The sequence below is a fragment of the Gorilla gorilla genome, chromosome 23 (assembly GCF_029281585.2).
Source record: "Gorilla gorilla gorilla isolate KB3781 chromosome 23, NHGRI_mGorGor1-v2.1_pri, whole genome shotgun sequence".
NCBI classification, from domain to species: domain Eukaryota; kingdom Metazoa; phylum Chordata; class Mammalia; order Primates; family Hominidae; genus Gorilla; species Gorilla gorilla.
The window spans coordinates 42,134,798-42,160,290 of record NC_086018.1 but is presented as its reverse complement, the minus strand read 5'-3'; the positions used below and the strand labels follow the sequence as shown (position 1 = coordinate 42,160,290).

Genomic DNA, 25,493 nt, shown 5'->3' with positions numbered 1-25,493 from the left:
GCTGGGGTTGGCAGACCCTTGCCCCAGAGCCAGAGACGTGGGGCCCATCTGGGGAACAACATGCCAGCCTTCCAGCCACTTCTAGGACCCGTTTTTCTTCCCCTCCATGCACACCCCTCCTGGGGGAACCTGAGCCAGGGGCATTACCTTCAGGATGAGCCTTGGGTTTCTTGAGGCCTCCGTCCAGCATCAGCTCAAAGGCGAAGGACACATTGTGGACCTGCCAAGGAAGGGGTGGGTCAGCGTTAGGGTCCAACAGTCATTCCCACACACTGCCCACTGCTGGAGGACAGCCGGCATGGACAGGACCGAGCCTCTGCAACGCTGACGTCCACAAGGACCCAGTGAGCCCGGGGCAGGCCACAAGGTGGGCAGAGATGGGTGAGGAAGGCTGCGGAGGGCCACGTGCACTTACTAGGTGGTTCTCACCCCTCACACCAGTGATCTGGGCTGAGAGATGGAAGGATGAGGTGCCTGGCCTGCTCTCGAGGGCTCACGGCCACCAAGAGCCTGCTCTGCCCCAGATGCCAGCCATATGATGAGAAGTCACAGGGACCCCATTTTATTTATTATTTCTTTGTTTATTTATTTACTTATTTACTTTTTTTTGAGACAGGGTCTAGAGTGCAGGCTAGTGCACAGTGGCGAGATCTCAGCTCACTGCAACCTCCACCTCCCAGGCTCAAGCCATCTTCCTGCCTCAGCTTCCCCAGTAGTTGGGACTACAGGCACGCATTACTGTGCCCGGCTAATTTTTGTATTATTTTTTTTAGAGACGGGATTTGCCATGTTGGTCAGGCTAGTCTCTAACTCTTGGGCTCAAATGATCCACCCGCCTCAGCCTCCCAAAGTGCTGGGATTACAGGCGTGAGCCCCTGCACCTGGCCCACAGTGACCCCATTTCACAGACAGGGAAACTGAGGCCCAGAGAGGATGAGTCCCGTGCAGAGGCACGCAGGCCTGGCACTGCCCCAGGAAGGGCTGTAAAGACCTCCACGTGAGGCTGTGTCTCTGCAGGATGGGGTGCCCTCAGGGGAGGGAGGGCCCTAGCACTGAGTAGGGACAGTGGACCAGTCAGAACGGAAGTCAGACCGATGGTGGCTGCAAGCGTCAGCCTGCAGGACCTTGGTCCTGTTAGATGCTGCAGAAAGGTGGCCACCTCCGCCCTACCGTGACTTCCCCTGAAATTAAAGGGTCTATTACTCCTCAGCCCCCAAATGTACCTGAAGCTTTTATTCTGCTAATGATAGCTGAACAGGTTTAAAATAAAAGCCTTCTGGGCTGTGTTTAAAGACCACTCAGACGGATGCAGGCAATGAACCAGATTACACCCAGCCACTCACCTGCCGCAAGCCAAGGTTGATGGGAGGAGGGGAAATCAAACAAACAAACAGCAAACAAGCACAGATGTCATAGTGCAAGGGACTTCAGGGCTCTTAGTAATCAAACATCCTGGCTGGGCGTGGTAGCTCACACCTGTAATCCCAGCACTTTGGGAGGCCGAGGCAGGTGGATCAGTTTAAGTCAGGCATTCGAGACCAGCCTGACCAATGGGGTGGAACCCCATCTCTACTAAAAATACAAAAATTAGCCGGGCATGGTGGTGCACACCTGTAATCCCAGCTATTTGGGTGGCTGGGGCATGAGAATCGCTTGAACCCAGGAGGCGGAGGTTGCAGTGAGCTGAGATCGTGCCACTGCACTCCAGCCTGGGTGACAGAGCAACACTCTGTCTCAAAAAAACAAGCAAACAAACAAACAAAAAATCCTTTCAACGATCATATTTTCATGATTTTGAGGCCAATGAATCAGAAACAAGAACAATTTTACTTGCAATGTAATTTAATAATTAACCAGGAAAAAGAGGCTTCCCTGGGTTAATCAAACGAACAACACTGGAAAACAGTGTGGGGTGCTTTGGAAAAGCTTCCACAATGCACACAGCCTGTGCTTGGAGAAGCAAAGGGGCGAATGACCTGCCAGCGCCAACCGCAAGAGGGTCTGGCTAGTCATAGGGTCAGTGGGGAAGACACAGCCCGGCAGGAGGGCAGGCCATGTCCACCCAGGGGCGGGGGTGCAGCAGACGGAGACCCTGCTCCAGAGGCCAACTCAGAAACTGCCAATGGGAACACTGGGCCACATGGCAGACACCCCAACCCTGCAGGACAGCCTGCCTGGAGATGCGGGAGTGCTGCACCAGGGCTGGGCCTGAGGATGGCCAAACACTGGCAATGGGGGAGGAGTGAGAACGGCCTGTGCGGAGGGTGCAGAACGCAGTTCCCCTAAGGAGAGAGTAGGGAGCGACCTGCGGGTGCTGGGCATCCACCATGGGGTCAGTGTATTCCATACAGGTTCCCTTTCCCCTCCCAGCCCTGTATGAGGTGGATATCATCTTCCTTCACAAAGGAGGGTGGTGCTGGGCTGAGATGGGCTAGGACATTGGTGCCCTAAAAAGGCATGGGGCAGCTGGATGTAGTGGCTCACACCTGTAATCCCAGCACTTTGGGAGGCTGAGGCGAGTGGATCATGAGGTCTGGAGTTCAAGACCGGCCTGGCCAACATGGTAAAACCCCGTCTCTACTAAAAATACAAAAATTAGCCAGGCATGGTGGCATGTGCCTGTAATCCCAGCTACTCAGGAGGCTGAGGCAGAAGAATCGCTTGAACCCAGGAGGCGGGGGTTGCAGTGAGCCGAGATCGTGCCACTGCACTCCAGCCTGGGTGAGAGAGTGAGATTCCTTCCCCACCTCCAAAAAAAAAAAAAAAAAAAAAAAGGCACAGGGCTCAAAGGCATGGAACCAGGACTGAAACATAGAATCTGTGCCCGTTCTCCTCCAAGAGCCTCCCACCTCCACTCCCCTAGCAACACAGCTCCCTTTAGCTGACCACCGTCCATATCATCAAATGAGCTCACACACACGTATGCACATGCACACATGCACACACACACACACACAACAGGCTTGACCCCACATCGAGATGGAGACAGGATAGCAAAGAGGGGGAATAGCGGGACAAGATTTTTCTTTTAAGAAAAGATTCTTCTCCATTGTAAAAGTCAGCACCAATTTGGACTGGTCTTTTCACATGCCTCTCCCGTGCACCTCTTAAGCCTGAGGAATCCTCTTCCATGCTGAGGGAGTGGATGCTCAGGAGGGGCTGGGGATGAGATGCATGACACGCAGAGACACTCAGAGACGGCTGGAGAGTGTGATCGGGTGACGAGGTGGTCACCCCTACACCATGAGAGAACAGTTTAAGGGGAGAGCAAAGCCCCTTCCAAGCCTCACTGCTCTGCAGCCACTCGGCCCCACAGTAAGTGGTTTTGACGTGAGATTTTCCTTCTGCTTTCTTCTCAGGCTGAGGAAATGCCAGGCAGGAAATTGCCACCCTCCCATGCCTGTTATCTCTCAAGGCCATGCCTCCTCCCCCAGCCCTCTTTCATGCCAGGCAGAGAAGTGTCCCCTGAGCCTAGGTCCCTGGATACCCAGCACACGGCTCCCGGCGAGGCCTGGGGACCGCTCACCCCAGCTGTGACTGCAGTAGGAGGCCCGAAGGCCCAGCAAAGACCAGGCCATATACACACCTGCTTCGAGCCAGCCACATGGGCAGAAATCCTTTCTCTCTGCAATTCAAAAGGTTTTAATCAACTTGGCCAGGTAAGGAAAGAATAGAGGGTTCTGGAATAGGAGTTGACCCTCCTGGCTCTGCCCTTGCTGGCCGTGCAACCCTGGGCTGGTCTCTAAGCCTTCCCGAGATTCCCTGTCCTCATCCAGTAATGCTAAGGGGGAAGCAACTCGTGTCTTCTTCTAGGAAAGATCTCCACGTCTCCAGGATGCACCCCACTCGACAGAGAGAGGGAGCCTGCAGAGTCTCCCAAAATGATGACCAATGGGTGCAAGGTGCTCAGCACGTGGCCAGTGCAGGGTAAGGCTCAAACAGTGGCTTTGCAACAAAAAACCAAAGGCCACACTCATGCCTCTGAGGTAGCTCACGGGGCATGAGCCTACAGGCTCTGAGCTGTCCAGTGTGATATTTTTTTAATCCAATGCAATTGTTTTAAACCATAAGTCATTACTACCCTCGGGGACAGCAGCTCACGACGCATCTCTGGTTTTGCTCACTGAACCTCAGTCCCTCCTCCAAAAATGTGGAGCAGCTGTCAGGATTCCCAGGGCCAGAGCAAACGCACCTTGGGGTCTCAGCCCACAGAAGACATTAGCAAGGGATGCCATCAAAGTCCCATCCGCAAGCAGTTTTGAGTACACGGGTGTTGGGCCCAGCCTGAAGTGGGTGAGTCCTCCACGGCAGGGACCACCCACCTGTCCAGGATTCATGAAGACTACAAGGTAGATAATAAATACTATGGGCTCACGAAGACCTTGCCAGCAGCTGCCATGAGGACAAAGGGAAAAAAGGCAGGGGCTGGAGGAGGAACTACTGACAGCCTCCCATCCTCCGAAGGAGAGTGTTCCAGCTACCCGCAGAGCCACACCGCCACCCCAGGCTCCCTTTCTCCTGAGTGAACAGGATGAATGGTGTGCTGCATGCTATACCTGAAAATAGCCTTCCCTTCCTCGCTCCGATTCAGAGGGGAAGGCAGATGACTCAAGCCTCCTCAAGCCTCGCAGGCCAGGGCAGCAATTGTCAAAGACTTTCATCCCAGTTTCAAAGGGAAGAAGGCCAGGGCCCAGGAGATGATGCCTCTGACATTTGTACAAAGCCTTGTCTTGGAAAGAAACCAGCTCTAGGTCTCCTGGCTAAACTCACTGTTCTCGCCAGCGTTCTTATTAGTTTGAACAAAGAAAAGATCTCTCCAAAACAATGTGTCTGCAACCAGCCATATCAGGGCCTGGAAATGCATGCGCTTCTTCGCTGGATGGTCTGACCTTTCATTTCCAGGATGACAGCACAGGCACCCGGTGAGTTTCCTGGTGAGTTCTGCACAATTCTGCTCATTCCCTCTGCACTCCCTCTTGCTCGCTCGCTCGCTCTCTCTCTCTCTCAATTCAACATGGACTCCATGTGCCAAGACCTCTCTAATCTGTCCTGATTCCATCTCAGCAGGCAAGATAGGAACAACATTTGGCCACAAGCAAACAGACTGCAACGTGCCAGAAGTGGGCAGATTGATAAACACTGGCCCCATTTCTGCTATTTCTCTGGCTGCCGCCACCAGCTTACATTGTCTGCCTCCCTGACTCACGGGTCTAACACTTTGGGAAAATAAAATGACAGATGCCCATGAATCCAAAGCAACATAGACCATCCATGGCCAAGTTTTTAAAGGCAATGTGCTAAATACTGCTGTGAGAGGCTTGGCTGCGGGAAGCCCTGGACAGAGGGCAGACAGCAGGGAGAGGCCCACGCACGAGGGCAGTGACAGCAGGACCGGGTGGCGTGGGCCAGCCCAGATTGAAAGGAGTGCCCCAAATTTGACCCTATTTGAGAAATTTTCCTAAGAAAACAATCCACAGGAATGAAAAAAAAAATCTGTATCAAAAAGATGCTCTGTTGTTTCAGTAGGGAAAAACAATAGAAACATGTTCAAGTTGACTGCCCAAGAATGGGGAATGGAAAGACGCTGGTAACAGAGCCATCCTTGGGACTTCGTGCCACCACTGGAGATGGTATTTGGAAAGCTTGGGAAGCAGCAGGGAAAACCACAGGTGCTGGAGCTGCAGCAGAATGGGGGAAGGGTTTACAACTCTACCAAGATGTGATCACAATTATTAAAAACTACACGGTCCCATGGAAAAGACTGCAAAGAAAATGTGGCAAAAAAAACTCGGATGCGTTGTGGACAGCTGATGGGCTTCTTATTTCTTTTGCTGAGAGTTACATCTAATTGCAATATCACTTGTGCATTTTTTACTTTCTGAAGAATGCAGCCAGGCTGCAGGAAGAGCTGCTGGGATAGTCTATGCTCTGCATTTCAATGAGCATTTCTTGAGCCCCTACCAAGGATGGAGACCATGCACATACCTTCTGATCGAAGCTTTCCGGAGTCAGGTAGAAGTGGTGGAGAGGAACAAAGTAGTCTTCCAGAAGGCCCATGAGCAGAACCAGGTACACGCCATCTGCAAACTGCAGAGAAAGACTTGTGATGTTTCCGGGCAGGGTAAGGAGTTGGCAAATGCTTTGCACAAACTTAAGAGGGGCATATTTTTTCTTCTGAGGCAGGGTCTCACTCTGTCACCCAGGCTGGAGTGCACTGATGCAATCAAGGCTCACTGCCACTCGGCCTCCCAGGCTCAGGTGATCCTCCCTGAGGCGATTCTCCCACCTCAGCCTCCCAAGTAGCTGGGACTATAGGCACGCACCACCAAGCCCGGCTAATTTTTGTATTTTTTGTAGAGACAGGGTTTCACCATGTTGCCCAGGCTGGTCTCAAATTCCTGGGCTCAAGTGATCTACTTGCCTCAGCCTCCCAAAGTGCTGGGATTACGGGTGGGAGCCACTGTACCCAGCTGGAAATATTTTAAAGTAAAGCAATCCATCCCTCCTCTCACTTTAGGCAGGAGAATCTGGAATCAAGTGAAGGCCTGAATGTGAAGTCTTTTGAGATCTGGCTCCTAATCTAGAAAAAAGCAAAAGGGGAGGGGGCTCTAATACATGGGGCACTGCAAAGACCAAATATGATGAGTGTTTGGAGCTGAGTGCAGCTGCCTGGCTAGGACCGTGCCTCTGGAACTGTCCCCCACTCCTGACCCCAGGGATAGTAGTGACTCCCATCACTCAGGGCTGTCATGAAGACACAGCGAGACAGCTGGGAGGGAGCACCTAGCACACGTGAGTGCTCCATCAGCATCAGCTGCTGGAAGGATTCATTCAAATCTGCAGGGTGCAGAGCTGGGACCTGGTGGCCCTCACCACTCTGTCTTGCAGCAGAGACCACAGTGACTGTGGCCCCATTCTCCAGGGGGCCTCTGGAGCTGCTATTCAACATGGTAGCCAATGGCCACATGCAGCTATTTAAATTAAAATGTTTTTGTTTGAAAGTTGCTAACTTATTTTTTATTGTGATAAAATATACATAAGCTGAAATGTACCCTCTTAACTGTGTGTAAGCACACAGGCCAGTAGCATTAAGTACATCCTCATCGTTGGGTCACCCTCACCACCACCCATCTCCAGAACTTCTTCATGTTCCCAAAGTGACACTCTGTCCCCCAATTCTCTATTCTACCTTCCCCCCAGCCCTTGAGAACCACCAATCATTCTGCTCTCTGTCTCTATGAATTTGACTCCTCTGGGTATCTCACGTAAGTGGAATCGCATATCCATTTATCTTTTGTGTCTTGCTTATGCTAACCTTTCTCTTTAATTAATTTAAATTGTGGTAAAATATACCATAAAATATACCATAACATTTACCATCTTAACTACTTTTAACTGTCCAGTTCAATCATGTCAGGTGCATTCACATTAGTGTACAAACAATCTCCAGAATTCTTAAATTTGAATTTTTAAAAAAATTAAAATTAAAAATTTCTAGGCACAGTGGCTCACGCCTGTAATCCTAGCACTTTGGGTGGCCAAGGTGGGTGGATCACAAGGTCAGGAGTTCAAGACCAGCCTGACCAACACGGTGAAACCCCGTCTCTAGTAAAAATACAAAAATTAGCGGGTGTGGTGGTGCATGCCTGTAATCCCACCTACTCGGGAGGTTGAGGCAGGAGAATCGCTTTAACCTGGAAGGCAGAGGTTGCAGTGAGCCAAGATCGCGCCACAGTACTCCGGCCTGGGTAACAGGAGCGAAACTGTCTCAAAAAAAAAAAAAAAAAAAAAGATGAAAAGTCGAAATCACAAACATCCAATATCAGAAGCCCTGACCTTTAGCAGGGGGAGCTGCAGCTAGAGCTGTAAAGCATAAAGCAAGTGCCAGTGGGCAACAGTCCCTTAAGGGACTCAGGACAGGGTCTGGGCCCTGCTGGAGTGCAGTGGTGCGATCTCGGCTCACTGCAACCTCGGCTCACAGCAACCTCTGCCTCCTGGGTTCAAGCAATTCTTCTGCCCCCGCCTCCCGAGTAGCTGGGATTACAGGCGCGTGCCACCATACCCGCCAATTTTTGTATTTTTAGTAGAGATGGGGTTTCACCATGTTGGTCAGGCTGGTCTTGAACTCCTGACCTCATGATCCACCCACCTCGGCCACCCAAAGTGCTAGGATTGCAGGCATGAGCCACTGCCCCTGGAAATTCAACATGCTGTCAGTTGATGGGCAAATGGCACTTGGCCTCCATGTCACATGCCCTCAGCCTTCCACACCACAAAGCAGCCAGCCACTCCTTTCATTAAGGAGATCAGACGGGTTTGAAGAATTCTTTTAAGTGTGTCTCCACATGGAAGCTTCATGCCCACAGCACCCTGGTTAAGCGTGCTGGCACTTTCCCAGCAGAACAACACTGAGCCGCCATGCCCATGTCTCCGTGGACTAACTTCCAGGGAATGGAAGCTGCCACGTGAATGAAGGCACCAACCCACACCTCTCCCCAGGAGGTCTGGGGTGGCCACGCCACTGCTCCCGCAGGCCCTGAGCCTGCTGAGTCTTTTCTTCCTTCCGTGGTGTCTCCTCACTGTCCCAGCACATGGTGTCACAGGAAGGAGGGAGGGACGGCCACACGGAGAGGGCAGGGCTGGGGGGCCCAGCTGCGAGCGGGTGACCCTCCACTTTCACAAGCACCCAGCGTGGTGCCCTCTCTCCACAACCTGCTGTCTAGCTCAGCAGGGAGCAGAATCCCCGCGGAGGCCCAGAGGCCCCACCACCACCTCCTCGTCCGCAGTGCTAACCCCTGCCGAGCCCTGCCCACTTGATCTCAGTGCGCCATCTCACCCAGTCCTCACACTGCCCATTGCCTCCAGTTTAATCCTGTGGACAGAAGCTCAGGGAGGCTGAGGAGCTCACTCACCATCACAGAGCTGGGACGCTGTCCGCAATGTAAGAATGGTTTGGAAAAGGAGGGAAAACACACAGCTACACCACACACACACCACACAGACTACAAAAACCACACACACACACACACACACACACACACACACAGACTACAAAAATCACACACACACACCACACAGACTACAAAAACCACACACACACACACCACAGACTACAAAAACCACACACACACATACACATCACACCACACAGATTGCATAAACCACACACACACCACACACTACACAGACTACAAAAACCACACACACACATCCCCACCACAGACTGCATAAACCACACACACACCACACACCACAAAGACTACAAAAACTACACACACACGCATCACACCACACAGACTACATAAACCACATACACACACACCACACAGACTACAAAAACCACACACACACACACACACACACCACACAGACTACAAAAATCACACACACACACCACACAGACTACAAAAACCACACACACACACCACAGACTACAAAAACCACACACACACATACACATCACACCACACAGACTGCATAAACCACACACACACCACACACCACAAAGACTACAAAAACTACACACACACACATCACACCACACAGACTACATAAACCACACACACACACACCACACAGACAACGAAAACCACACATACCACACACCACACAGACTATGTAAACCACAAATACACACATACACCACACAGACTACATAAACCACATACACACACCAGACTACATAAACCACACACACACACCACACAGACTACATAAACCACACACACACACACCACACAGACTACATAAACTACACACACAACCAGACTACATAAACCATACACATACACACCACACAGACTACATAAACCACACATGCACACACACCAGACTACATAAACCACACACACAACCAGACTACATAAACCACACACACACACCACACAGACTACAAAAACCATACACACCACACACCACACAGACTATGTAAACCACACATACACACACATACCACACAGACTACATAAACCACACATGCACACACACACATACACACACACTAGACTACATAAGCCGCACACACAGACTACATAAACCACACACACCACACACCACACAGACTACATAAACCACACACATACACACCACACAGACTACATAAACCACACACATACACATACACCAGACTACATAAACCACACACACACACACACCAGACTACATAAACCACACACACACACACCCCCCACCATAAACCACACATACCAGACTACATAAATCACACACACACACACACACACACACACACACACCAGACTACATAAACCACACACACCCACACACAAACAGAAATTGAAGAAATTAAACCAGGGCCTCTCCGACTCCTAGGGCATCAAGACGTTAACGATTTACAGTCTTCATAAATGATATATGGTATTTATAAAAATACCCAAATTCCTCTGCAACAAAACAAAACAAAAATCCCTGCATTTCTGTGACCAGCGACCTTTTCTGGGGGACCAGTGGTTAAATGTACTTTTAAGACTCTATATAGTACGATTAATCGGGAAAAAAAAATGAAGATATTGAGTAAATAAAAACAAATGCAAATTTAATTTTAGAGTCTCAATGTAAGAGGCTCAGCTGCTAATACTGATGTGCAGACACCTCTGAGAAGGGCTGTGGGGACAGCTGGTATGGATGTGGGGGAGCAGTGCCCCTCACACGCCCCATGACAGTACCAGGGGCCCCCACACAGCAAATCTTCCTGAGCCTTCAAAGTGTGCGGTGCAGGCTTCGCTCTAATGACTCCACTTCTAGGCTTTTATTCCGAGGAAGCAGGCACGAGCACAGACAGCCGTGCACAAAGCTGCTCTCTGCACTGCTGTTTACAGGAGCAGAAAAACATCCAGTCGTGAGGCACTGGTTTAATGAGGTGCAGTGCAGCCTTCCCGCTGATGAGATACACTTCCCATTAAAAGTGACAAAATATAGACAGACCGATAGATCGAGCAAGGGAAACAGGATCAGACAGAAACACACACACACACCTTCTCTTACACCAAAAGATGCCCACAGTGTATTTAGTGACACAAAACACATTACAAAACAGTGGGCAGTAAGATCCACTGTTATTTAGAAAAATACCTTTGTGCATAGAAAATGTGGCTCACACCTGTAATCGCAACACTTTGGGAGGCTGAGGCAGGTGGATCACAAGGTCAGGAGTTCGAGACCAGCCTGACCAACACGGTGAAACCCCATCTCTACTAAAAAAACAAAAAAATTAGCCAGGCATGGTGAGGCGCACCTGTAGTCCCAGCTACTCAGGAGGCTGAGGCAGGAGAATTGCTTGAACCCAGGAGGTGGAGGTTGCAGTGAGCTGAGATTGTGTCACTGCACTCCAGCCTGGGGGACAGAGTGAGACTCTGTCTCAAAAAAAAGAAAGAAAGAAAAAGAAAATATCTAGAAAAATACACATCCAACCATGAACTGCAGTTAGCTGCCCCTGGAGAGTCTGAAGGGGGAGGTCTCCAGAAAAGGAGAAAGGAAGATTTTTACTTTTCACCTCAGCGGCTTCTGGGGTGTTAATGTCTCAAACAGAAAATAATCTGAGGCTAAATGTGCAACATTTGTAAACTGCGGAAAATAAGAAATGTGTTGGCCAATGATACACAAATAAATACACACATTAAAAACAGACCGTGATGCTTTTATATACAGACCCACGCTGTCCATGACTCACTGTATGTGTAGAGAAAAGGCCTGAACAAAACCCTCTGTGCATTCATCTCCGGGTGACGGGATTATGGGTGATTTTTATTTGTTTTGCTTATCTGCATTTTCAGACATTTCTACAATGAACCTGAATTACTTTTTTAATTAGAAAGCAAATGAGAAAAGTTAAAGAAAGAGAAGGGAATGAATGCATTCACCTTGGGGTTTAAGAAGGATCAGCTGTGCATTAGGGATGTCTGTACCAAGAGCTCAAAAACCTCCGCATTCAAGCACCCTGCTAATCCTGGGAAAATCATATTTTGTCTTTAATGCTCGCGGAGTGCCCAAAAACATAATTTAAGGATGCTCCTTTAGCTTTGAGTAGGGGTCGGGGCTGAGGAAGTAGACTTGATATACTTATTGCAGAAGAAATGTGTTGTACATACTTACCAGGGGAACATTTGCTAGGTCCTGGCCACAGTGTGACAGCAGCACTGAGCAGAGGCTGAAGGGGCCAGCACGTTCTAGACAGAGGAACTGCGTGTGCAAAGCCCCAGTGTTGGGCTGGGGTGGAGCCCTGGAGTGTGTTATGGGTTGAATAACACCACCCAGGTGTTTTGGGGTCTTGTGTCTCCCAAAAAAAGATACAGTGGTTGGGAGGCTGAGGCAGGCAGATCATGAGGCCAGGAGATCGAGACCATCCTGGCCAACATGGTGAAACCCCGTCTTTACTAAAAATACAGAAATTAGCTGGGCATGGTAGGATGCACCTGTAGTCCCAGCTACTCGGGAGGCTGAGGCAGGAGAATCGTTGGAACCCAGGAGGTGGAGGTTGCAGTGAGCCAAGATCACGCCACTGCACTCCAGCCTGGGTGACAGAGCGAGACTCTGTCTTTAAAAAAAAAAAAATATACAGTGGAACCCTAATCACCAGGACCTCTGAATGTGACCGTATCTGGAAACAGGGTTTACATAGATGCAGTCAGGTTGGGATGAAGCCATGGGTGGGCTCTAATCCAACATGACCACGTCCTGATAAAAGGGGGACATTTGGACACAGAGACACACACACAAGGACGACACCACATGAAGATGAAGGCAGAGAAGGGAGTGAAGTGTGTACAAGCCAAGGAATGCTAAAGATCCCGGCAAAACCACAGAAGCTGGGAGGGAGGCCAGGAACAGCTCCTCCCTCACAGCCTTGGAGGGAACCCACCCGGGCCCCACCTTGATTTTGGACTTCAGGCCTCCAGCACTTCGAGGACACAAAGGTCTGTTGTTTCAGCCACTAGGTTTGTGGTGCTTTGTGGCAGCAGCCCCAGGAAAGGAAGACAGAGGGGCTGAGAAGGCCACGGTGGTTATTTCTGCCTGCACCACGGGAGTTCCTTGTGAGATGAACAAAATGGCGCCAGCTTTGTTCACGCGCCCCACCTGGGATCAAAACACTGACTGAAAATGGCAGTGGACAAAGGATCCTTCAAGCCAAAGCAGCACATACCTGGGTCTCCAGTTCCGTCACCTCCAAATTCAGCTTGTTCAGGTGCTTGTTCACAAAAGTGATGAGAGACTGCCAAGAATAACAGAGACACAGGAGCCATGAATGGCCCGCGTGCAGGTCCCATCTGGAGGGGCAGGCTTGACATCTGCCAGCCCCAGCTCTGCGAAACGCTTTCATCATCTCCTGTTTGCTAAAATAAAAAGCCCATGTTTCAAACTCAACATCCTGACAGTAGCCCCTAGTTTTCATGGCATAATGCCCACATCTATCCTGGCTACACATGTCTCTGCTCACCAACCCATGCACACATATGCCAATCCGTGCACGCATGCCATATTTAACAATCATACTGGAGAGCACTCTGTGCTCTTAAGAAAGATGAAACTGCCAGGGGAGGATCATCACATTTGCAAATGTATCTTAGGTGTGACCTGGAACGGTAAACGGCACACTCAGAGGACTGAGGAAAGTGCTGCCTTGAGCCACACCTACTGAGTTTTTTTTTTTTTTTTTTTTTTGAGACAGAGTCTCACTCTGTCGCCCAGGCTGGAGTGCAGTGGCATGATCTCGGCTCATTGCAAGCTCCGCCTCCCAGGTTCACATCATTCTCCTGCCTCAGCCTCCAGAGCAGCTGGGACTACAGGCGCCCGCCACCACGCCCAGCTAATTTTTTTGTATTTTTAGTAGAGATGGGGTTTCACTGTGTTAGCCAGGATGGTCTCGATCTCCTGACCTCGTGATCCACCCGCCTCGGCCTCCCAAAGTGCTGGGATCACAGGCGTGAGCCACTGCACCGGGCCTACAAAGGTGGAATTGAACCACTCTGTCGCTAGACAGCTACAGGTTTGAAGCCTGCACCCCAGACCACTGAGGATCATCCGAGCTTTTGGTGCCCCGGCTAGAGTGCAATGGCATGATCCCGGCTCACTGCAACCTCCACCTCCCAGGTTCAAGCGATTCTCCTGCCTCAGCCTCCCAAGTAGTTGGGATTACAGGCACCCATCACCAAGCCCGGCTGATTTTGTATTTTTAGTAGAAATGGGGTTTCCCCATGCTGATCAGGCTGGTCTCGAACTCCAGACCTCAGGTGATCCACCCACTTTGGCCTCCCAAAGTGCTGAAATTACAGGTGTGAGCCACGATGCCCAGCCTGCCTATCGATTTGCAATACATGGGGAGATCCACCCAGGGTGATCTCTCTGAGCCCTATTATGTAGGTACCAAGGGGCACTGGCTTCTCTCCGGCACAAGCTTAAAACCTGTCACCTGTAATTCCTCAGTGACCAAACCCAACTTTGATGGAAACTCAATATCATCCACCACTGCCCATGACATGATTTCTTTGTTTTGTTTTGTTTTGTTTTGAGACGGAGTCTCGCTCTGTTGCCCAGGCTGCAGTGCAGTGGCGCAATCTCGGCTCACTGCAAGCTCCACCTCCCGGGTTCACGCCATTCTCCTGCCTCAGCCTCCCAAGTAGCTGGGACTATAGGTGCCCACCACCATGCCCACCTAATTTTTTTGTATTTTTTAGTAGAGACGGGTTTTTGCCATGTTAGCCAGGATGGTCTCGATCTCCTGACCTTGTGATCCACCCACCTCAGCCTTCCAAAGTGTTAGGATTACAGGCGTGAGCCACCGCGCCCGGCCTGCCCATGATATGATTTCTTACCCATTCTGCTCAAATTTACTGAGCAGCTACTATGTCCCAGGCATGCTGCTTGGTGCTAAGGACACAAACACCGTCAGTGAGCTGAACCCCTGGCCCCCGCCAAAGGGCCTGTGATGTGATTCTCCATATGCGTGTAGTGGTGGGACGGAGAAGTCAAGAGATAGGGCACTGCAGGGAAACACGCAATGCAGGGGAGATTTCATGAGCCATTAACGGGTGTGCGGACCCCCGTTAAGACCATGGAGAGGGAGCATTGGAGCTGGGCCTGAGGGTGGGCCAGTGCAAGGTGAGAGTGAGCCGAGTGGGCACCCAGACACATCTGCAAACCCTTTGGGGTCTTCAGGCTGTGGCTGGATGTGGGTGGGATGGGAAGGAGTAGGAGGGGACGACCCAGAGAGAAACCTGCAGAGGTGGGCAGGGGCCCCTGACTTCATTCTGGGGCACAGAGAGCTACAGACACCTAAACTTGCAATGTGGAGGTGAGGAAGGGACAGGCTGGAGTGGGAAGCTACCAGGCAAATCAAAGGATTCTGTCTTCTTCCTTGCTGGTGGCTCCAGTGCCAAAAATGTGTCTTTCGCAGAATGAATTAACATGGTATCTCCTGAGAGATGAAAGCAACCTCAGGCCACACCATTCTCAATGCTACCAATGACTATACGCTGCAGGCTAAGCCCATGCACAGACAGAATCCCAGTTTATCCTCACAGTGCCCTGAGAGGTGGGTAACATCTCTGTCCCCGCTTGACAGATGGGGAAACTGAGGCTGGGGGGTATAATCTCGCCCTTCGCCAGAAGTCACACAGCTGATAAGTGGGGAAGCTGGATTTGATTCATTCCCTGAACCAGTTCTGTCAGGGTCCCTGGGGGCCACATGTGACGAGGTGGAGGTGGGGGACTCTGAGGCTCCAAGTATATCCCTCACCACCCAAGAGTGCTAAGAAGGCTTTGTCCCAGAAGGACCATTAGCACGGTTCCAACAGCCTTTTGCAAAATGCTTCCAAAAATGAATGATCTCATCGTCCAAACCCAGGCCAACATTTTCCAAAAGTGGGTTCCACTAAAATACAATGCGTCCTACCCCAAAATTGATAGATAAATAAATCCCACTATAAACAAACAAGTTTGAAAAATGCTTCCTACCAAGCTCCCTCTTGGAGAAGTACAGTATAGGTCAGCCTATTAAAGGTTCTGACAAGTCTTGCACTAAGAAAGCTGTTTGGGTAAGCTGTCCTAGACAAAGGATAACTCTCTTGCCTGCACCATGGGTTGAAATGAGCACTCTTCCGATGTTATGGGAAGGAGGGATGCACACAGCCTCCTGAATGGGATGCCTGCAGGCACTCGGATAAGTTAATGAGCAGCCAGTGGGCTCCAGTTCCTTTAGACGGGAACAAGCCTCCCTGGCAGATCCCCCAGAAGCTGATCACACCCAGCCCCCAACTCCAGAGCCTCGGAGATTTTTCCACCCACAGATTGACCAGCAGGCTGCCTGGGCTAGTGAGGGCCCATTCTCTGTCTGGAGGGAAACGGGCCAAATCCATGCATGGCACAGCTCAGCTGCACAGGCCTGCGTGTTTACTGGGCAGGCTGTAGATGGTAAATGAGGCCAGCGAGAGCAGCAGGCTGACATGCTTAAAAACATTTCCACATTGAAAAAAGGCCTCGAGTCAGAAAGAAATGGGGGCTGGGTAATTCACTTAACAGAAGTGGAGCGGGCGGGCAGGAAGACACCCAGGGAGCAGCGAGGTTGAGTTAAAAGGCGCTAATTTTATGCAATGTGGTTATGTTTTTGACTGTAATTACATTTCAATCCATGTGGCAAACATTTCTGAGATTCCAAACATTTTCCCACCTTCTTCCCAGCGGGGCGTTTGTGCTGTCAAAAAGCCACAAGCCAGGGGAGAGCACATCCAACATCCCACCAATAGCTCACCTTCTTCACCACGCTGAGCTTATCCGGGGCGTGGTCGAACAGCGTGTCGAAGGCATCCCGCTCTGAGGACATGCAAAGAGAGACACGAAGGAGCGTTTATGGAAACCCGCGGTGCTGCCCTAATCCAGGGACCTGCCAGCTTCTGATCCCTCAGGAGGTTCAGCCTCAACTCCCACACCTGCCTAGAATCCTTCCAATTCCTACCAGAATGAAAGGGCTGACCCTAATGATCAGTCCCGGCCAAACCAAGGCGAGCAAGAGCACTTGGGAACAACCAGAACAGCGTGGAATAGAGCCTGCAGAAGGTCCCTTCCACCTGCTTTTTACCTTCTCATATGAAACACATAGATGGCATCTGGCATCTGCCCCTGCCACGTCCTAGGACTTGAGGCGTCCTGAATTCTCCCTGTTCCCACACTCCTTGTCTACTGGCAAATGTCACCTGTGAATCCAACCACTTCCCCCGCGACGGTAGCCATGTCCTGCTCACGCCTCACTGCCCCTCGCCTGGGAGCAGCTGCAGCCTCCTACTCCACTCTTGGCCCCTGAGCCCTTCTCCCCAGCAGGCAGAGTGAGCCCTTCCAAGTGCAAACAGGATCATTTGTTTCCCCCCTCCACTCCCACCACAACTAAAACCCTCCAACTGCTTCTTATCATGCTTAGAATAACATCTATCTTCTCTCCTGCGAGCCATGGGACACTCAGATAAAATCCATCCTCTCTCCCACGTGCCATGGGACACTCAGACTCAGCGTTACCTCCTACACGCACCCTCCCTGACTTCACTCCACCAACCGGCCTCCCAGCTGCTCCTGCTGACACTGGTGCACACTTGCCTCAGAGCCTTTGCTCCTGCTGCCATGGAGGGGGGAGTTCCATAGGGGTATATGGAACAGAGACTTGGACCCCAAGCAGAGGGCTGAGGTCTCCAGGTAGACACAGAGCTGTGGGGCATCACTGCCAGGACAGAAGAGACAGGGAGTAGGGCATTTGGAAGGGGCCCAGGGCCCCCCAACTTCCATCCTCCAGGTTCCTGGAGACCGAGCATGTTCAGAGGACCAAGCCCAGCAGAGAGACCCTCTTTTACCAGCCAGGCTGGGGCCCCAACCCAAGGAGCAGCCCTGGGAGCTGCGGAGCCCAGCTTGACAGGGAGAGAGTGGGGTAGGAAGCTCCTCCCGCCCATCTAGTGGGTGGCCTAGGGGAGCCTCCTCAGGGACCGCCCTGGCCTAGGAGAGAGACAAAGAGAGCCCAGAAAAAGAAGGAAGGGATTAGGACCAGGTAAACCAGAGACCTAGGGAGAGAAGTCGGCCAGGCCTCCTCCCAGAGGAAGCATGCTGACCCTTCCTCCCAGGCTGGGCCCCAGGAGGCAGCTCACACCACCCTGCCCAGCCCAGCCCAAGTAGCCTCTTCCGTGGCCTTGTGGAGGTGGTGAGAAACAAAGAGGAAAGGAGAGAAGGAAAGTGTATGTGTACATGTGTGTGCACGTGTGTGCACGTGTGTGCACGTGTGTGTGCGCGTGTGCACGTGTGTGTGCGCGTGTGCACAAGTGTGTGTACGTGTGTACAAGTGTGTGTGCGCGTGTGAGCATGTGTGTGGGCACGTGTGCGCATGTGTGCACGTGCGTGTGTGAGCGTGTGTGCGTGTGAGCACCTGTGTGCACGTGTGTGCATGTGTGAGCACGTGTGTGCGTGTGTGAGGGCGTGTGTACACGTGTGAGCACGTGTTAGCGTGTGTGAGCGTGTGTGTGAGCGTGTGTGTGCGTGTGTGAGCGTGTGTGAGCATGTGCGTGACTGGGGGAGGGGAGGGAAGTTTTCTTCACTTAAAGACCAACATTGACCAAAATGCCCTGCCTCTGGACACACGCCAGCTTCCTAATGCAGCAGCTGTAAATGATTTTCATAATCATCTAAGACTACACTCAATAAGACAGTCTGCTAAGAGGCAAAAAAAAAAAAAAAAAAAAAAAAAGTGAAATTTTTACATCTTTACAAAGCAATACGCAAACCATAAATGCAGCTTAAGAAAAACCCCAGGAGCAGAAGAGTGCTTGACGTCAGCCAGGGTATATTTAGCTGGGCCACCGCTGGGCTGGCAGAGTCAAGCCACTCAAGGAGACATTGGTGCTGCAGAGGCCTCTCCGCCGGCTGCCATGCCCCTGGACCCAGGGGACTGGCATCACATCACACAGTCCACAAGGCAGGGAGGGGCCAGGGGCTCTGAAAATGGGCACTGGGGACCAGGCACAGGACCCAAGGGCATTTGGAAGGGACCCAGGGCCCCCAACTTCCATCCTCCAGGTTCCTGGCGGCAGAGCATGCTCAGAAGACAGCCCAGTGGAGGGACCCTCTGTTACCAGCCAGGCTGGGGCCCCAATACAAGGAGCAGCCCTGGGAGCCGCAGAGCCCAGCTTGACAGGAAGAGGGTGGGGTAGGAAGCTCCTCCCACCTGTCTTGGGGTAACCCAGGGGCCTCCCCAGGGACCACCCTGACCTAGGGGAGAGAGAGAGACAGAGACAGAATACTGCACCCTGTGATGTGCTTGGCCTTGGGAACGAAAATAGATCCTATTTTGTTCTAGCTGCCCCACTTCACACCCCATGACTGGGCAAATCCTTCCCTCTCCAACCCCCTTTCTTCCTCCATAAAGGCAGCATTCTCACAGCCCCTGCCTCGCTCTTGGTGTGGAACTAAGTGGGGCAGTGAGTAGAGGCAGGAGCACGGAGCCTGGCAGGAGCATTGTCGGTCCTCAGTCCTTACAGCTCCCGCTCGTCCTGTCCCCCAGAGCCTCCGCAGGCTCTGGGGACATCACAGAGATAAACAAGGAGGGACTCCGCTCTTGGAAGAGGCACAGACTTGGGGGAGGGCCTGGAGAGGGAGTAAACTATGATCTTGCAACCCTGTTAGTGTCAGAAAAGAGGAAGCCAGACGGGGGCCAACCGACCTGACCATATGCCAGGGCTGCCCAAGCTCAATCTGCAGGAATGCTCAGCTTGGTCCCTGTAATGTTTTGATTTGAGTCAACAGTTTTCATTTGTTTTGTTTTCTTTTGTTTTGTTTTGGTCTTCAGGCTTTTTGAGACAGAGTCTCACTCTGTCACCCAGGCTGGAGTGCAGTGGCGTGATCTCGGCTCACTGCAACATCTGCCTCCCGGGTTCAAGCAATTCTCCTGCCTCAACCTCCTGAATAGCTGGGACTACGGGCGTGCACCACCACACCTGGCTAATTTTTGAATTTTTAGTAGAGACGGGGTTTCGCCATGTTGGTAAGGCTGGTCTTGAACTCCTGACCTCAAGTAATCCACCCGCCTCAGCCTCCCAAAGTGCTGGGACTACAGGTGTGAGCCACGGTACCTGGCGAGAGTCAACAGTTCTTAAATTGGAAAGTTTGTCCAAAAGTTCTGAACTTCTGGCTTCTCTTGAAGAAGTGGAGGCTGTGGCAACAGTGAGCCTGCACTCCCACCTGGCAGCAATAAGCTGCCCCTGGGGATGGGGGTGTGGACTCTCCAGTTTGCGCCAGACCCAGCCCTGGGGTGAAGGGGCAGATGACATTATCATTGCATAATCTAGACACTCTCCTCTTTTATATTATCAGCCTGGTCCCTGGAGACACCTGAGTCTGGGACCCATGAACCAAGGGCTGGGGGGACCTGAGGAAGGCTTCACAAAGCAGCCCTGGGGTTCAAGCCAGGCTTGCTGGGGCAAGAGGAGGAGGAAAGGCGCTCCACCGAGGGACCAGCAGGCACAAGGAGAGAGAGATGCCAGAAAGCCCAGCGCAGGTTCAAGAGCCGGGTGGACTGTGAGAGGGGTTAACAGGGGCTGTGGCCTGCAACGTGGGAGTTATGGAGGGCACAGTCAGGAGCCACGGGTGATGGGATGGAGCCAGAGGTTTTGGAACAAGCCCTGTTGGCAGAAATGGGAGAGACGTGAAGGGGAATTACTAGGAGTTACAATGAGGGGGAAGAGAGTGAGGAAGGCACATCCCCCTTCTTTCCCCTCTGCCTCAGGAAGAGCCTCCAGCCCAGGGCAGGCCCAGGAGGGGGAAGGGCCGCCCGCGGAGAAGCCGCACCAGCTCACCCGTTGCCATGGAGACCAGGCTGCAACCTCCCTGGATCCCCTGAGACTTGTTTCCGTGGAGAGAAGCCTCCTCACCCACCTCATCCAGGACAGTGATGCTGTCAGGAGGCAGCGAGGACCTGTGGAGCCACCTCCCTCACCGGAATGATGGGGAGTGGGCAGAACAGAGTCCCCATCCCTCCCTGGCTCAGGGTACTCCTGGGGAAACTCAGGCCCAGAAGACCACTCCTGGCAAAGCCCAGCACATTAGCCAAGGAGGGTCTGCCCGGCCTTCCAGAAGCTCCTAAAACATCTGCCCCCAGCTGCGTGCAGACTGTGGCCAGGGCTGGCTGCTTTGGCAGGGGGTAGGGTGCACCCCAAGGAAGGGTCAGCTCCAGCCCACAGAGCACCTCTGGGTCAAGGAGCCATGTGTGAAAGGAGAAAGGCAGGGGCTGTGGGTGCCCCTGAAAGTTTGCTGGCACCAGTGTCTGCCAGACATGTGCAAGCTTCGTTGTGTAAACACTGGCGCAGGGAAGAGGAGCCAGGCCATCCCCATGAGCTGAGTGCTGCTTGGTGTGTCACATGAGTACAGAAAGAACTAAGGCAGGGGTGGGGAGGAGAGCCAGTGGAGGCCAGTTTGGGGCAGTGGAGTCAGAGAGGGCCTCCCTGATCAGTGACATTTGAACCAAGAGCTGGCAGAGCTGAAAGAGTGAGCCATGGGGTAATCTAGAGGGAGAGCATTCAGGTGAAGGTTGCTGGAGGAGAGAGCACCCTGGGGTGCTCTCGGGGGCTGAAGGAGGGGAATGGCATGGCAGGGAAGCCAAGACAAGGCGTGCTGCTGCCCCCACAGGGGCGGGTGCCGGGCCAGACACCCTGCTGTGCCTGAGGGTGCCAGGCTGGGTAACCAGGAGACTTCGGAACCTGCGTCAGCAGAAGCAGCAAGGCCGGGGGCGGAACTAATTGCCTGTCACCGACTAATAGCCTGTTTGCATTTTCTCAAGCACAGCACATAAAGCCTACAAAGTAACGAGAACAACTCCATCAGCCTCTTGTACATGGTCTTGCGATTCCACAGTCCTCCCACCCCTGGAGTGGCAGCTGGGTCCACTTTTCACATGTGACACCTGGCTCTTACCTAGGGAGCCACTGCCCCAGCCGTCAGACCCTAAAGCTCATTCATGGGGTGGCAGGGGCTCCGGGGCCAGGCTTCTGGGCCCTCGGGCCACAGGGTGCTATACACAGCCTGAGGCCCATGTGCTCCCAACTGAACTGAACAGACTGTCTTTTCCCTAAACCTCCAACAAGGACCGAACCAAACACAAAAGTGACAGCGCCACAAAAAAACAAAAAGACTCAAAAATGCTTGAGGGGCCCACTCTCCTCATCTTTTTTTTTTTTTTTTTTTTTGAGACGGAGTCTTGCTCTGTCACTCAGGCTGGAGTGCAGTGGCACAATCTCGGCTCACTGCAACCTCCTCCTCCTGGGTTCAAGCGATTCTCCTGCATCAGCCTCCCGAGTAGCTGGGACTACAGGTGCCCGCCACCACGCCCAGCTAATTTTTTTGTATTTTTAGTAGGGATGGGCTTTCACCATGTTAACCAGGCTGGTCTCGATCTCATGACCTCATGATCCATCCACCTCGGCCTCTCAAAGTGCTGAGATTAAAGGCATGAGCCACCGCGCCCGGCCCTCTCCTCATCTTTAGGCCTCTACAATTCCAAAGGGGTTCTGAGCCTCTTCCAGGAAGAAAGGATGGAGAGGAGGTGACAGAGGGGGGCACTGTGCCCCCAAAACGCACCTCTACCTAGACGCAGGGTGGGGAGACGCCTCACCCCGGCCCCATGAGCTGTGACCCCACTGAGGTTTCGCCTCCCTCAGCAACTATATACAGGATGTTTCTCTTTCTCTTCCTGCATTTGTTTTTTAATAATAGAGACATTTTAAAAGAGCTGGAATTCTCCTTAAAAACAAACAAACAAAAAACAGAGGCCTGTGAATGTTCCCAGCACAGCTTAAGGTCTAGTAAAGAAAGCCTAGGGGACACACACTGGCTGCATCTTCTGAATTCAAGCCCCGCAGGATCTGAGCCACTTCCCCTCTCCACAGGCGTGATGGTTAATACTGTGTCAGTTTGATTGGATTGAAGGGTGCAAGGTGTGGTTCCTGGGTGTGTCTGTGAGGGTGTTGCCAAAGGAGACTAACATCTGAATCTGTGGACTGGAAAAGGCAGACCACCCTTAATCTAGGTGGGCACCATCTAATCAGCTGCCAGCACAGCCAAAACAAAAAGCAGGCAGAAGAACATGAAAAGACTAGACTGGCTTAGTCTCCCAGCCTCCATCTTTCTCCCATACTGGATGCTTCCTGCCTTCGAACATCAAACTCCAGGTGCTACAGCTTTGGGACTCAAACTGGCTTCCCTGCTCCTCAGCTTGCAGAAGGACTATTGTGGGACCTTGTGATGGTGTGAGTTAATACCCTTAGTAAACTCCCCTTTATATCTATCTATCTATCGTATTAGTTCTGTCCCTCTAGAGAACCCTAATACAATAGATAAGCAGCAATGGCATCCTAGCTGGTCCCCATAATAACTTGAGGTTACAGAGCCCCATGGCCAAGCTGGCCCAGCCCTCATTGTATAGGACTCAGGGGGTGGCACCCCCACCCAGAGGGCCCCCAAAAGACAGATATCAGCTCCACTAGAGAGGCAGGTGGGAAACTTCTATCTGGTTTCCATTTTTCCTTTTAAGAGCTGTCCTCCCCTCCCTGCTCACTGGAGAACAGGGTATTTGGGGGTCAAGAGGTTTCTCTTTTGAAATGCTTCCCAAAGCACTGAGGCTGGCCAGGCCGAGGGCGGGGTATCCTGGTACTGAGGGTTGAAACGTTACCACCCCTCACCGAGTTGAAGATGAGGTCTTAGGCTTTAATGAGGGAAGAGAGAGTGATTACCTCTCTCTCTGGGAAGAGCCACTGAAAACCAACACTAATAAAACCACCCCACATAGAGGGCTGTCCCCCGGCCAAGCAGGGCGCTCACCTGTGATCTCACCCAATACTCACAGCAGCCCCTGCCTGGGGAGAGCCTTTTACACTCCCATTTCACAGATGAGGAGCAGAGAGAGGAAGGGGCAGGCCACAAGCCACCAGCCAGGGATGAGCCCTGGCTGCCTGACTCTAAGGAAGTCTGCTAAACCAGTGGTTTCCAGGAGGAAATAATACACATGGAAGGACATCCACAGAGCTGAGCCACTCTCTTCCAGCCAGCTAACGACGATCCATGTGCTGGCCGCCTCTCCTCCCTCCCTTTTACCCTCAACCACTCTTGCTCCAGCCCCTGACAGTTCCAGCCAGTGTTACATCCCAGGCCCCTCCTGCTCCCCTAGCTGGTCACCCAGCCTTCCACCCCACTCCTCCTAGCACAACCCAGCCACTCTCAGCTCTGAGAAACAAGCCCGTTGTACAGAAAGGTGGGGGTGGGCTGTGCACTTTCTCTAGGATTCCAGAACTATGGGGGCAGTGAGACCCATCTAGTTTCCCACTCCCTCCAGATGACCATGTACACTCTCTGGGAGCTTCCTGGGGGAGCCCTAACATGCCTCCGTCTCCCCACTTTCCCCGGGGTTACTTACCGAACCGGCCCATCATCATCCTGCAAACAAGAACACAGAGAGAGCCATGAGATGGGTCACTCAGAACACAGTTTCACAAGCAGCACAATGGAGGATGAGGGACAGAGCCAGCCAGAAAGCTGGGCCCTCGCTGCCCAGGTAAAGGCCTACTGATAAGAATGCAAGTCACATGGTGCTGTGTTCCAGCCTGCTCTAATTATAAACGAGAAGTGCTTGTGTGAATTATTAATGTTTGCACAAGGTCAGCAGCAAATCACCATCTCTATTTGCACATTAACCACCCTGGTAATGTTGTTTGGAGGGGAGGTACTTAAATCAGAAGAGTGGTTAATATGAAGATTTCAGCAGACAACAGGTCTTCCAGCAGCCGTGGAACGCTCAAAACACAGGCTGGGCCGGGCACAGGGGCTCATGCCTGTAATCCCAGCATTTTGAGGGGCAGAATCGGGTCAATCACTTGAGGTCAGGAGTTCGAGACCAGCCTGGCCAAAATGGTGAAACCCCATCTCTGCTAAAAATGCAAAAATTAGCCGGGCATGGTGGCAGGCACCTGTAATCCCAGCTATGGGAGGCTGAGTCAGGAGAATCACTTTAACCCAGGAGGTGGAGGTTGCAGTGAGCAGAGATTGCACCATTGCACTCCAGCCTGGGCAACAAGAGTGAAACTCCGTCTCAAAAAACAAACAAACAAACAAACAAACAAAACAACAAAAAAATGCAAGGCTGGAGACCAGCCTGGCCAAAGTGGCAAAACCTCCTCTAAGAAAAATACAAAATTAGCTGGGTGTCATGGCGTGCGCTGTAGTCCCAGCTACTCGGGTGCTGAGGTGGGAGGATCGCTAGAGCCTGGGAGGTCAAGACTGCACTGAGCTGGGATCGCACCACTGTACTCCAGCCTGGGCAACAGAGCAAGACCCTGTCTCAAATAAATAAATAAACAAAGAAACACACACACAAGGTTGCAGGTTACTCATGTTTCCAGGAGTAAACACAATGTACTTGCAGGACTCGTGGAACTAAAGGATCCTGGAGAACCACGAGGCCAGGCCCTGAT

At 52.0% G+C, this 25,493-nt stretch overlaps 1 protein-coding gene and 1 non-coding gene across 6 annotated transcripts in view; both read right to left on the bottom strand.

The window, feature by feature from the left end:
* PARVB (parvin beta) overlaps positions 1-25,493 on the bottom strand; it is a 140,193-nt gene that overhangs the window by 5,158 nt on the left and 109,542 nt on the right. For all 5 annotated transcript variants that reach the window (XM_031005333.3, XM_063704625.1, XM_055374828.2 and 2 more), the window contains exons 8-12: positions 24,440-24,459; positions 16,760-16,821; positions 13,157-13,225; positions 5,986-6,087; positions 148-220 (exon numbers count right to left, since the gene is read on the bottom strand). In XM_031005333.3, coding sequence (XP_030861193.2) covers positions 148-220; positions 5,986-6,087; positions 13,157-13,225; positions 16,760-16,821; positions 24,440-24,459 — 326 coding nt within the window. The remainder of the gene's footprint in view (positions 1-147; positions 221-5,985; positions 6,088-13,156; positions 13,226-16,759; positions 16,822-24,439; positions 24,460-25,493) is intronic.
* TRNASTOP-UCA (transfer RNA opal suppressor (anticodon UCA)) lies at positions 13,957-14,040 on the bottom strand. Its single transcript has one exon. It is a non-coding gene; the product is annotated as a tRNA-Sec (tRNA).